Below are 14,228 nucleotides of genomic sequence, written 5' to 3' on the forward strand. Positions count from 1 at the left end.
CAAGGAGCTTATATTCTGTCAGGGAAAACAACATATACTCTTTAGATTCATGCAAAGCAAATGTGAGGTAATTTGGAAGAGGGAAGCGGGAAGCACTGGTCCCTGAAGTGAGCAATCATTTTAGAGCCGGTCTTTAATGAGATGAATCTCATGTTGCTGATGGACCTTCTCCTTGTTTTTATATCCATAGATTGATCTTCAGACATTCCTCACCCTTACGGATCAGGACTTAAAGGAGCTGGGAATTACAACTTTTGGGGCCAGAAGGAAAATGCTGCTCGCCATTTCAGGTAACTATAATAAAGCTCCCAGGGTTCCAGGACGCCCCTAGACCTGGGATCTCCTGGATGGGAATGATCACCCATCAGTGCCCGGCCATCCTCTGGGGATCCTTACAGCACCGGCTGTCCAGATTCGGAGCTCACAGGATAGGCTCTGCTATTTGACCAATTCTCTTCCATCTTGACTTTTTTTTAAAATCAATGGTAACTTCTGGGTCTGCAGTTGTTTATGAAATGTCACATGGCCAAGAGAACCCCCAACTCCTGAAATCTAAGCACTTGTCTTAAAAAATATGATGTCCTTGTCAAAGAGCTCCTCAGAAATAGCTAAAAAGGAGAGAGGATTTTGATGCATGGAAATGGTGGGTCCAGGAAAGTTTGACTGTTAATGTTTTTCCTGGTTGCTGTTTTGTGTCCTGGGCAGTGATTTAAGAAACATAGATTTCTTTGTAGACAATAGGTTTCAGATATGGGTATTAAATCTAATTGAATAGAGGCTATTGCCTGCAGAGAACTTAGGAAAAGGTCATTGTTATGTCTTGGGACGTGACAGAGATAGTCTGAAAGCTTTGGGATTTAGGATTCTAATGTACAGCATCACAAGACCATGTGAATCACAGGAGGGGTGTGGTGTCCACTAGGTGGCCACCAGAAGGAAAGAAGACAATGTCTCTCAGACTTATCCCGTGAGAATCTTTGGCATGTCACTGTAGAGAATTGAGTCTGGCCTTCACCAAGACTGCAGAAGGATATACTGGCTGTTTCACTGACTTGAAAAGTCTCCAGGGAGTGGGTGGAATGGGATTAGATGGTGAGTCTAGAGTCTGTAAATGCATCTGGAAGATGTAAGAAAGGGTTGAAGGAATATAAAGTGTTGAGTCAGAGAAAAATGAAGGGGTCACTTTTTCAATATTTCCCCATGAAAGCTTCAGGTGAGTGAAACTTGTTTGTCTGTAACTATCTACCTAGGAGCTCCTTCCCTTCCAAAGAGAGGACGGAAAAAACTTAGGAAAAGCTGTTTCAGAGGGGACCATCAATTCTTTTTCAAAATGCTGAAGAGAGGGACCCATCATCTTCTTGAAAATGTTGATCTCGGTGTGTTGTCTTAGAATGATCACCAGCCTAAACCAGTCGGTCACAGCCTCCATTAGTGACCAACTAGAAAAGGTCACCAAGGCATTTTAGTAATTCAATTCACCAGCTATGACAAAGTGCCTGCTTTGTGTTAGGCGCTGTATTAATGGATCTGTAATGAACATAGAGGAGTGAATGCAGCTCCACAAACCTAGCTACTTAATTTGGATTAGCATCAGGTAGTGAAAGGCTAAAGGGCTAAACAGTGGAAGGAGTCAAAGGACATGGGTTCCAATCCTGATGCTGATACTAGCTTTGTGATGTTGGACAAGTCACTTAACCTCGGGCCTCATTTTCCTCATCTATAAAATTAGGGGGTTGGGCTAGGTGGCTGAGAGGTCTTTTTCAGTCTATGTCTGTGATCTAATGACAATGGGTAGTGGGCTGGGAGTTGGAATATCTGGGTCCTAATCTTGGCTCTGCCACTCCCTAGTTATGGGAGGTTAGGCAAGTCCTTTTAGCACCCTGGGCCTCAGTTTCCTGCTCTGTTAAATAAGGTGATGGTACTAACTGCTCCATAAGGTCCCTTTGAACTATGTCTGTATTCCTCTGAAAGCCTGTGATCCTTCCATAATGTGTCATAAACTAATGAGCACCTGCTAAGAAGGACATCAGTCTTGTCTAAATGGTATTTTCATTTTAATGGGGAGGAAGAGAAAACACACAAAACACTGAGACTCTCTTGGAAAATCCTGTTTGACTGTAGACAGTTTTCTTTCTTTTTTTTTAAACTTCTTTTGTGGTTTGGAATAAATATAATGAGCCCCTGAGAGGAGCCCCTGAACAGAAATGAGCTGAGTAAATGGGATGAATGCCCAGTTCCCACCTCGTATGACTTTGGAAGGCAAGCTTGATCACTCCTTGAAAGCCAATGAAACTGAATACATACCACATCTCTGCTGCCTCTAATATGTTGGCAGGGCCCAGCTGGCATAATCCAGAGGAACATGGGACTGTACTAAATTCTTCTGGTTGATGAGGGGTTCAGAAAGTGTTTGGAGTTTCTGCTCACAATAGATGCCAAGGAAAAGTCATCACTTAATTTAGTGAAGAACTCCTTGGCAAAGGCTCTGTAGCTTGTGGGATCTTCAGAGGTCAGTGTGCCTTCCAACTGGTCATGGGTCCATGGAAGTGTTTTTTGTCTTTCCCCAAAGAGACCAACTGGGGAAAGACCTTGGCTTTTGGATGGCACTGGAGAGCGCGATCAGCTCCTGTGTGATCTAGTTCCATGGGGCCATTCTAAAGTGCTCATCAGCTTCTGAAGGGTCTAGAGCGCTTTGAATAAGACACTGTTTTTGAAGGCACTGATAGTGTGAGGAAGACACTATGTTGAAGTGGCTTGTTTTCCTTTGTAAAGAACTCAGGAACAAACTTAGCGGCTCCTTTTGTCACCTGGCAGCAGAGCTTCCCTGAGAAGCCAGAATTCAGAAGGCTTCTTTGGCCAACTGGATTCCTCTGAGATGAAAGATGGCAGTTAATGTGCCTCAAAGGATTGTTTCTACTTGTTTCAGGGTGGCAAAAAGATGTTTCCACTCTGACCTTCTGGGTAGAGAGCAGGATGGATGGAGGGTGGTGCAGAGGGAAGACAGAGCTGTGTTGGGGGCCTGGGACTCAAACTTCACCTGTGCTTTGTGGTCTTAGGCAAGACATTTCTCTTAGCCTCAGTTTCCTCTTCTGTAAAAAGAGGGTTGGACTGTCAGACCTAAAAGGTCCCTTCTAGCTCTAAATAGTGTACCAGGTTACCAAAGAATTGGGGCCAGAAGGCTTTTCTTTTAGCATGTTAATTAAGGGCAAAGAAAATCGACATTTAGAAGGGGTGTCAGAGAATGAAAGCCATGGTGGCGTCATCATAACCCAGCTCAGTTGCCTCAGAAAACTGGAATTCTGTTCCCTATTTAAGACGTTGGTAGCAAGCGGCCCACTGCCTAGACAGGGACCCAGCAGAAGTGCAGGCTTCACTCCCAGGCCTCAGTTAGATCTAACATCTCCCGCCCTATTCTTTTAGTTTGTGACTCTGGTCAGATGCGCAACAAGATCCTGAGGGCGGCCAGGATTGTGTGAACCTTGGAAATACAAGGACAAAAGGTTGGTATTCTCCTAAACTATCCCTCAGCTTTGCTGGAAACAAAAAAAAAAATAGGAAAGAAGTGGCTTTTTAAAATGAAAGAAAAAATAGTTCATCATTAGGGCGTAAACTGTGGTAATCTATTCAGAGTTAGGTTTTTTTCTTACTTCTGGCATGTGGGGGGTTTAGGGCATCAGGGTAACTGAGCTTCTTGACGGGATCGCCAGCCCTTGGCCCAGGCACCTCTGAAGACCCTCGGGACGAGGCATTTCCTGGCAGTATCCTCAAGCTTGCCAATGGTAGTTTGTTAGCATAGGTACTGGATCTCACTGCCTTCCTGAACTTCCCAGCGTGTTTAGTGCAAGGGGAAGGAGTCTTGGCCTCCATTGCTTTCTGTCTGTCTATGAAAGAAATCAAGGCTAGAAAGCATTGCAGAAACAATCCACCTCGGCCTTATGGCCTTTGCTCCCCACGTGTTCCTTGGAGCCTAGCGGTAGCTATCATCTCCTGGACTTGTAAGTTATCCTCCCACTAGGGAATGGAGGCCTGAGAAAGCCTGAGAGGTGAAGGAGCCAGAAGGCACCCACACTTTCCTGTGGCCTGGAGAAAACTCCTCAGTGGAGTTCTTTCTCTTGGGTGGTTTCTTTTCTTTTTCTTTTTTTGGCAGGGAGGAAGAAGGGGGTACAGGCAGATAGACATATACTGCTTTTATCAGGAAAGCTGTCATTAGCCAATCAGAAAGAATTTACTAAGTCTAGGCACTGTGCTAGGGCTACAAAGAGAAAAAATGGAAACCATTCCCTGGCCTCAAGGAGCTACCACTCTATTGAAACCGTGACCTCTCTATAAGATATAAGTACTTAGCACTAGGTGGGCCACCGGGTGATGGATTTCCCAACTCAGTGCTCTAGCCTTTGGAAGATCATTGGTGGAGGGAGTGTGTTCCACCCATGGACAACGTTATGGCTCCTCCATCATAGGTCTATAGAAACAGAAAATCCTCATGTGTTTGTATCTGGGGGTGGGTGTGTAAGAGAGAGACAGTGGGTCTAAAGATCCTGAGGATCATGGACTTAGAGCAGCAAGGAGCCTCTGAGGTCATCTAGACCCACTGCCTCATTTTACAGGCAGGGAGACCGAGGCTCAGAAAGGTTAAGTAATTTGGTCAAGGTCACACAGCTAAATACGTGGCTGAATCTGGATGCAAACCCAAGTTGTTTAGATGCAAATGTATTGATTTTCCCCCCACTGTACTATGCTGCCAGCCTCCTTTTGTTTCTTCAGAGGTAAACTTAGTTGGGTTTTTTGGGACCATTTGGAAAAATGTGGCAAGACATCGTATATAGAGTGCAAACTTCGTTTGCCCAATGTTGGGCCCCTGATTAGTCATATTCTGGCCAACAAAGATATAAATAGTGTTCTTCTACATGGTCTCCTTTGACTCTTTCCTAACACCCACTTACTATCCCTGACCCCAGTGAATAGAATGGAAACCATTCATGTAAGTACATGTTCCTTGAGGCTAAAACTTTGGGAGATAATTATCTCAAAATTTTGGAGACTGTATGGATATAGTGTCAACAGAATTGGGTTCTGTAGATATCAGGAAATTTGGGCTTTCCTGATTCTCTTTGGAAAACTAGTCAACTAATGTCTGTGAGCCTCAGTTTTTCTCTCTGTCAAATGGGAAGAAGAATAAGGATAAATAGCCTGCCTTCATAGGGTAATTTGGAGACTTAAATGAGACAGTATATTTTATTCATTCATACATTCAGCAAACACTAAAAACTTATTAGAGAGGCAGAGTGGTGCCCTAAAGAGAGAGTGTGTTAGACTTGGAGTCAAGAAGACTTGGGTTTAAATTGATCCTAGCTGAGGGACCTTGGGCAAGTCACTAAGCAGGGAATATAAAGAGCGGCTACCTCATAGCACTGTCATGAGGATCAGAAGAGATCATGTATGTTAAATGTTCTGCAGCCCTTAAACTGCTTCAGAAATGTGATCTAGGGTTATTACTATTGTTGTAATTATGATAACTGTGAAGTAGATCCTATGTGTAATGAGTGTGTGTGTGGGGGGGAGACATTAAAAAAAATCGCACTTATGCCAGTATCAAGCTTCCATCCTCCCAAACAGCAGACTTTATAACTAATGATGTCCCTGTGGTCCTTTCTGTGGAATCATGGAATCTTAGAGGGAGCTTCTGAGGTCAGATGGCCCATCCCCAGCTTGACCAAGAATCCCTTCAAATGCACCCCCAACAAGTGCTCCTGCAGCTTTGGCTGGAAGATCTCCATTTGTGGGAGCTCACTACCTTGCTGGGCAATCTGTATTACTCCATTCCCATTAAACAGCTAGTTAAGCCAGCTTTCCTGCTCAACTGTGACTGTGGTTTGGGTGATGAGATTGAATACTTGTATTTGAAGGGGGTAGCAGATATGCCTCTTTGTAGAGCTCTATGAGTGGTTCTACCAACTGTGGTTCGCAAGACTAGAGGAGTAATTGCAAAGTATCTGCAGAACCACGTGTGTCCCAGCCATCTCATTAAGTGACTTAATCTCATAAATTAGCAAACCTATCATCTACTGACTGAGCAAGTCATGTCTTGCACATGTTAAGGGTTACTATTTTTCAAATGGGCATCCATCCTGTTGTGATGAATAAAACACAAATTTGTATTAAAAGCATTATTGAGGCCAGACCAGCTTTTTAAAAATCCTCATTTGTTTCTTCAATCGATGGGTGTAGTACAACTGCCATCACCCAGGAGTGGGGTGGGGTGGGGGGAAGAGGGGGAGAGGGAAAGGGACTGAAATGTTTTTAAACTTTAAAAGGAGTTCAAATGGTTGAGTATCACGGACTTAGAGACTAGTTTTTATCATAATCAGGGGAAAAGCCCTCATTCAGAAGAGTTCTGCCTTCCAGACCCAAGCCTTATTTTCTGGTCTCTATTATTTATGAGAGAGCCTATGAGAGTCAGTGAGGCATAGAGTGGACAGTGAGCTGGCCTTGGAGTCAGGAAGACTCTAAGCTCAACGCACAGCCACCCCGACAGAGCCTGTGTGACCCTGGGCAAGTCACATAACCTCTGGCAGTTCTCCTAAGAAGACAGAGAAGATGTGGACCTGCATTGGTCAATGGAATTCTCTCATTGGAAGTTCCCCATGCCCTATGAAATCACAGGTCTTCCCCCCACCTCCTAGATATTTGGAAACAAGGTCAACTTTTCATGGCTTTCTACTTTTGAGGCATACATACATTTTATATATATATATATATATTATATATATATATATATATTATATATATGTATATATATATACACACACATATACATACACACACATATATATTTGTATGTGTAAATCTTTATATATATACACATATGTATATTTGTATGTATAAATCTTTATATATATGTATATATATATATACACACACACACACACACACACACACACATGTATATTTGTATATGTATGTGTGTATATCTTTGTTTATTTATTAAGTTGGCCCAACCTTTGGGTATAAAGAAATAGTCCAAGTCATTTCATGAAAAAATTGTGATATGCTTAATTTGCAGTAGGAACTTTCTTGGGGTTGACAGTCTTACCAATGTGATTATTCATTGTTTGTTTGAATTGGTTGTTTCTCTGAAGACAAAGAGACTTGAAGTCAAAAGGATTTTCTTGTGACCAGTTCATGGGGGTGAGGAAAGGGGTCGGGGTCGGGTCTGGGGTTTGAACACATAAGTAACTTTCCAGGTTCATACTTGCCTCTTTGCTGGGTACATTTCTACTTTTCATCCTTCTATATTGGGCTGTAACCGTCCAAATATTATCACATGCTTGGTCTTTAAAAATTTAATAACGTTCCTCATTTCCTCTGTCACGCAAGAAATCTGTGCCAGCTACTCTATTAAATATGCATATCTTCAAGTTTGGCTGCCTTCCTTTCCTCCTACAAGGACATTATTGGGGAGGGGTGTGGAGAGGATGCTGTTTGATTTGTTGTTCTGGGTTCCAGAGGGTTCTGGGAGTTGCTTTCGCATCTGTAACTAACAAGCATCCACTCTGCATTGCCAAGCCTTCGCCATTATAATTGGACTACTTTATATTCTAACTGGGCAGTGGATTTTTTAACCAAAACAGTTTGCCTTTTCTTAATAGTAGACCTTGAGCTGTAAATACAGATCCTGGTGTCAATGTGAGATGCTACAGAACAGACTGTCCTAGGTCTCATAGGCTACCTTAGATATTGATTCAATTCTTGGTAATTCATTCGTGTTCTTCCCCATCCCCCCTCCTCTTTCTCCCGTTCTCTCTTTCTCTTCCCTAGAACTGAACAAAAACCGACGAAAACTTTTTGAACCACCTAACGCGCGTGCCTCTTCTCTGGATGGAGGAGCCAGTGGGAGACTGCCGCGTCAGTATCATTCGGACATTGCTAGTGTCAGCGGCCGCTGGTAGCGCTCAGCCCTTGGCTTTCTCACACAGATAACTCTAGAGTTGGACACAGGAATCCTGTGACCGACCAGCTGTCACTGCACACCACCCTCAGCACTTTGGCATTGGGGACCAGGACCAAAGCATTTTGCCTGCACATGTACTTGGTGCCAAAAAAAGAAAAGAAACATTTGTCTGTAGTCTTTCAGAACACCAAAATGTGGATTTCTTTTTCTTATATAGAATCGACAGAATTTGCAATAATAATAATAATAATAATGATAATAATGAGGGGTTTAGTTTTTTTTATTTCCTATAAAATGTATGCACTGAATTTTTACTTTGAATGAAGGATTAAGAATTGACATCCGAGATGCCAGAGAGCGTAGATTTTTTTTGTGTGTGTGTTTTGTTTGGGGGTGGGTTTTTGGATTTGGGTTTTTTTCTTTTGTTGTTTGGGTTTTTTTTTTTTATCAAGTTGGAATTTTCTGGTACTGCTTAAAAATAATTATTGAGGTCTTTCAGCACTTTACATGTCCTGATTTCTTGTCCTGTGGAAATTATTTTTTTCTCCCTCCCATTTTTTCATATCAACTCATATTGGCCCAAATCAAATTTAGCCATGTGTTCCTACTAGATAAAATTTCTCCCCCTGATGGTACAAGATTATAATCTATATGAATATTGTCCTATAACTTCATGGTAGGTGAGGGAGGGGGGAGGAGGAATGTGATATAAAAAGTTCACTTGGTTCTGGACCAATTCTGTCCATTTAGGTTTTGCATCCTAGAAACCTTTAGCCCTGAAATTCGCTCATCTGTAATCAGTGTGATGAAAGACCAAAATGAATCTTGCAATATTAATCCTTTGCAGTCAACATATTTAACTGCTGCCTGTATTGCCAAAAAGAAATGATTTTAATGGTTGTCTGAAGGCTAAGGGCTATTTTTTAGTATACTGCCACTAAAGGACATTTATTTATATCAGACTTTTATTTTTAGGTACTATAAGCATTAGCATACATAACAGAGGAAATTGAGACCTGCTAAAGCATATGGTAGAGAATGAATGGCATTCATGAGACTGGAGCTCAAATCCAACCCTGTTTAAACAGATACCTAATCATAGTTGACAAGACAGCACCAATGCTGTGATGATGGGAAGCAGCTGCCACTGCTGATTCCATAGGCCACTGGGAGGCATTGGACAAGTACAGGAGGTATCCCCATCACATGCATTGTTTGGCTGCGATTCATCTGGGGCAGGGGAAGTTGGACATCTTCAGATGTGCCCTTTCCAACCATGGCTAGGCTCGAAATACCCAAGGCCACAATGTCCATGGTCAGAGCTCCTGATTACATTCTGATACTGTGAAAGTCCACAGAACCTGGCGATGTTGTTCCCTGTGTCTCTTTTCAGACATCCTCTTATAGACTTAGGAAGGGTTTACATGGAAGAAAAAAAGTCCAAATGTGCCTGCCTCTCTCTTCTCTCTCTCTCTCTCTCTCTCTCTCTCTCTCTCTCTCTCTCTCTCTCACTCTCTTTCTCTCCCCAGTCAGGTTCCAAGTGCATTAAATTTGTAGAAATACTTTCCCATAGGAAATCTTGGGATTCACCTGTACTGTAAAGCCTTATTTATGGTCAGTATTCAGAACTTTAAAAATGGACACAAACCACTGTCAAGTGCTCTAAGCAGAAGCCATTAAGATAAGCATTTACAGTAGTTGAGTTTATTGTGTGGTTTTTTAAAAATGGAAACATGGGATGAGAAATACTTTCTTGACACTTTTTCATGGAGAAATCCTACTTTTAAGGAAAGGAAAGAAAATTGAGGAGAAAATTTGCACACACACACAGAAAAATTTTCACGTTAAAAAATAAAGGTGGCCATATTGAAGGCATAGATAAAAAGGTAATCATGGAATAATCAGTAATAATTGCAAATGAGAGACTGCTTACCCGGGGATGGGGCCAAATCTTTTTCATGATGTGGGATTGGAATGCCTTTTCCTCCAAATAGATCTGATTCTGGTCATTTCTTCTGCTTTATTCATTTAAACCTGTCATGCTCAATTATCTGCCCCAGGTAGTGAATCCCAGTTGAGATTTAGATTTAGCTGAGTTAGTATCTTGAATTCTGCCATTCTCCTTGAACAAGACCTCCCTAGTTGGGAAATAAGTTGTTTCTTTTGTGAGATCAACACAAGGCGTTGCAGCTAGAGAAAGAAGGTAAAATGTGTCTGGTATTCAGTAGATTGTGTGGCTTGAGATTAAGGCTTGGCTAGTTATACCAAAGTGAAGGATACCCCAGGACCCCTCCAGTAGTCAACAGAGGTGCAAAACCCAATCACCCAACCAGCAACAAAAAACACTGGAAATGAATTTTTCTCACTTCTTTTGGATTCCACGAAGGGAATATAATGCTGCCTTGGGCAGTGTGGTCAGTGTTACGTGATGCACAAAACATTGGAATTGATAGATTCAAATGTTAGTTTTAAATCTGTGCCTTAATAGTGACCAGTTATCTGTAAATATGGAGCAGATACAGACTGTATTTTTTGTGTGGGTTTTGTCCTTTTACTGATTTTTTTTAAAGAAGAAAGATGGAATTAAATGTTAAAAATGGAAAATTTTCAAAACTAATCAATTGTTACATGAGAAATAAATTGATATAACCTCTTTGTATTGTCCATGGTGAGTGCAGTATTTTTTTGTGCATGTACAAAGAGTTCTTGCCATCTGGAAGAAGCCTCACTTGCATTTTGGCCAAAGTGGGTCAGAGACACTTCATTTAGCTTAGAAACAATTCCCTCGTTCCCAGTTTCTTGCACAGATTTAGTGGGCTCTGCTGAAAGAGGTTTCCAGCTATCCTTTATGGTGGTGGTGGTGGTGTATAAAATAAGAATGGTAACATCAAACAAAGGAGGGAATGCAGATTTCAAAGATAGAACCCTGAATTGGGGATCTGAAGGCTTGAGTTCAAATCCCAGCTTTGCATCTTTCCATGCTTAGGGCAGCGTGCAATAGTGACTAGAACATTGGACTTGGGAGTCAGGAGGACCCGGATTCAAATTCTGTTTCAAGCACAAGATAGGTGACCCTAGGAAGTCATTTAACCTCTAAGCCTCAGTTTCTTCACCTGTAAAATGAGAGGGTTGAATTTAATGACATTTAATGTCCCTTCTAATTATAAGTCTATTAGTCTATGATCATGAAATGTATAAATAAATACCTTTGTGATCCCGATTCAGTTACTTTCCCTCTCTGGCCCTCAGTTTTGTTTGGACATCTTTAAGATGAAACATTTGGACTTGCTGTCTAAGATTCCTTGTGGTTCTAGATGCTGTTATTCCCCAGGCCTTTTCTTTGGTTGAGAAGCGTATATACATAGACGTGTCTAAGTATTGGCTTCTGTATGGATGTGTGAGTGTGTACACTGTCATGGGTGTGTGTATAGGTATGGGGAAAGATACTGGGATTTTTCAAACACAGAAATACACTCTAAATCTCAACTGGAATGGACCCTCAGAGGTCACATGATACAAACCAGCACCAGAGAGCTTTCAGCCCATTTGAGAAATAATGCATACCCTGGAATTACTCAGCAGTTACATAATAGGAGCTTTTATCCTTCCACTAAAAGAGGCATTATGTACACATTCAGTTCTATGAGTACTAATCACCTATGAAAAGGTAATTAATCACCTATGAGTATTAATCACATACTATGTGCCAGGTACTGTTCTAAGCTCCAGGAAAAGAGAGAAAGAGCCCCTGCCCTCAGAAAGCTTCCCATTCTACTAGGAAGATGTGACATGTACCTCAGATAAGTGAATACAAAGTAAACAGAAGACTAGATATAGTAATTTAAAGAGGATGCCAGAGGATTAATAACTAGGGAAATTGGGGCACCTCATTAAGGAGAGATACCTGGCTGAGCTCTGAAGGGAAGTAGGGATTGTACAGCATGTGAGGGGGAATGGTATTAAAAAAGATAGAAAGGGGCAGCTAGGTGGCACAGTGGATAGGGCACCAGCCTCGGAGCCAGAAGAATCTGAGTTCAAATTCAGCCTCAGACACATGATACTCACTAGCTGTGTGACCCTGGGCCAGTCACTTAACCCCAATTGCCACCCCCCAAAAAATAAAAGAGCTTTGAAAAAAACAAGAAAGATAGAAAGACTTAGAAAGGTAATGAACATTTAAAGGTAATGATTCAGAGGCCAAAGACCTAAACTCTGTAAATTCAGAAACTGCTACAAAAGCTGTCTGTGCTTTGCCCACAGTATGCAGCAGGCATTTACTAAATGTTTGTGGTGTGGGATAGTTTGTCGTATGATCCAAACAGGGATGTGCTGGAAGCAGTTCTTCCGACTCTTGGTGAGGGCCAAGTGTTTAATTTTCATTGTGAGCATTTATTTAATCTCGGAAATCAGCCATTGCCACAAATCAGGGATTGAGTTATCATTTTGTTGATTGTCCAGACTTAAGAAAATGTTAATGCAGATTAAAGCTAAAAGTTTGTCTGCACACTCCACCCCTCTTCCTTCCCCCAGATGGTTATTAAATGTTTATTAGCATTCCCCGGGATCCATTTACACAAACATAACCAAACAATAAACAATTGCCTATTGCCCTAGGGCTGGACAGATTCTTAGTCAGATAATTTACAGAAGGAATTCAATGCTTCAAAAATCTGAGTTTTTTGAGCCTGTGTACTCTCTCTCCAGAACAGATGGGGACTCTTCCGTGACTTAATAAGGATCCTTAGGAATTGATGAGTCTTTGATTTTTTTCTGAACTACTTTACTCATCCCCCTTCCCCCATCCTTTCCTAGCCATCTTACAAAGGATAATTTACTAGGTAAAGGAGTGGGGGTGAGGAGAAAGGATATTTGGAAATGATGATCTAAAAACACAATATGTCAACAGAAATAAGACTGGCAATATTGGTGGATGGCAGATTGTGGAGTATTTTACGAGCTAGAATGAGGTTTTATGTGTTTTTCTATAGGCAAAATGGAGCTACTGAAGATTTTTGAGTAAGGGGGGTTAGGAATGCCAGTGTGGTAGCTGCAGATACTCAGGAGATTCTTGCAATTCATTTCACCCCACGTGATATAAATAATATGTAGCCTAATTGACAAATATTTATGAGAGAAACAGAGACTTAGAGAGTAATAATACAAATAAATGAATCACATGAACTTGAAACCAACATGCAAACATACCAGAACTTAATGATTCAAATATGCATTGTCTCCATCAAGGTCAGCCTCTACAGTCAGCAATGCTCCTGTAGCTTGTGTGGTTGTGGTTTGTCCTTCATTCTTGAAGAAGACCGTGACATCAGGGAGATGATGACATGACTTGCCATTGACTTTGGTTTGAGTGAGGCAGGGCTGTGCAGTCACCGACCTCACTTTCTCCTCCAGAGCCATCTGGGTCCAGTGGCCAGATATCCATCAGAATAACTGGAGATGGCCTAGTGCTCCTGTAGCTTAAAGTCATCCTGTAACTCCTGTTTTGGAATGGCCTCAGACCCGGAAGTACTTGCTTTCAAATATCCATCTGATCTAACAAGCAACTGAGTGCCTATGGTGTGGTGCATGATTGGGACAAAACATAAAAATGAAACCAATAAAAGGGCTCTGCCTTCAGGGATCTTAATGCTTTTGTGGGGATTAGAAATGTAAACAGGTAAGTAAACTTGGAGGAGGAGAGAACACACACACATACACACACACACACACACACACACACAATACTCTGGGGATTAGAAAATGAATGAATGAATGAATGATAACAAGGATCTCATGTAGGAAGTTGCACTTAAGGAAAGTCTTAACAGAAATTAAGGATTCAAAGAGGCAGAGGTAAGGAGGAAGAGCATTCTAGACATGGGGCATGGCCAGGCAAAGTCACAGAATGCTATGTTCAGAGAACACAAGTAGGCTAATTTGTAGCCTCTATAAAGGGGAATATTGGGCAATAAGTCTACAAAGGTAGTCTGGAGCTATAGAGTGAAACATTTAAAATACCAAGTTGAGGGATTCGCAATTGATCCTGGAGGAAATGTGAATGGAGCCATTCACATTTCTGAGTGGGTCAGTGACATGGTCAAAAATAATTAGGAAGATCATTTTTTTTCAGTCATGGAAGAGAATGACTTAGAGAGAGGATAATTTGGGATCTGAGAATTCAATTAGGCTGCTGCAATAGACCAAGTGAGGAGTGATAAAGCTGGAGCTAGGGTGATAGATGTGTGAATGAAAAGAAGGAAATGAAAGTGAGATGGAAGTA

The 14,228-nt window shown here is 41.6% G+C and overlaps 1 protein-coding gene across 2 annotated transcripts in view; it reads left to right on the forward strand.

Moving 5' to 3' along the window:
- The window catches only part of BICC1 (BicC family RNA binding protein 1), a 284,322-nt gene extending 273,707 nt beyond the window's left edge, over positions 1-10,615 (forward strand). The window contains exons 20-22 of one of the 2 annotated variants that reach the window (XM_020998233.2): positions 191-290; positions 3,421-3,500; positions 7,819-7,906. In XM_020998233.2, coding sequence (XP_020853892.1) covers positions 191-290; positions 3,421-3,476 — 156 coding nt within the window. In that variant the 3' untranslated portion in view covers positions 3,477-3,500; positions 7,819-7,906. Of the gene's footprint in view, positions 1-190; positions 291-3,420; positions 3,501-7,818 lie in introns of both variants that reach the window. The other variant, XM_020998232.2, reaches the window with a different exon arrangement.
- Positions 10,616-14,228: the final 3,613 nt, after the last annotated feature.

This window comes from Phascolarctos cinereus, unplaced genomic scaffold, assembly GCF_003287225.1.
Source record: "Phascolarctos cinereus isolate Bilbo 61053 unplaced genomic scaffold, phaCin_HiC Scaffold_3;HRSCAF=262, whole genome shotgun sequence".
NCBI classification, from domain to species: Eukaryota; Metazoa; Chordata; class Mammalia; order Diprotodontia; family Phascolarctidae; genus Phascolarctos; species Phascolarctos cinereus.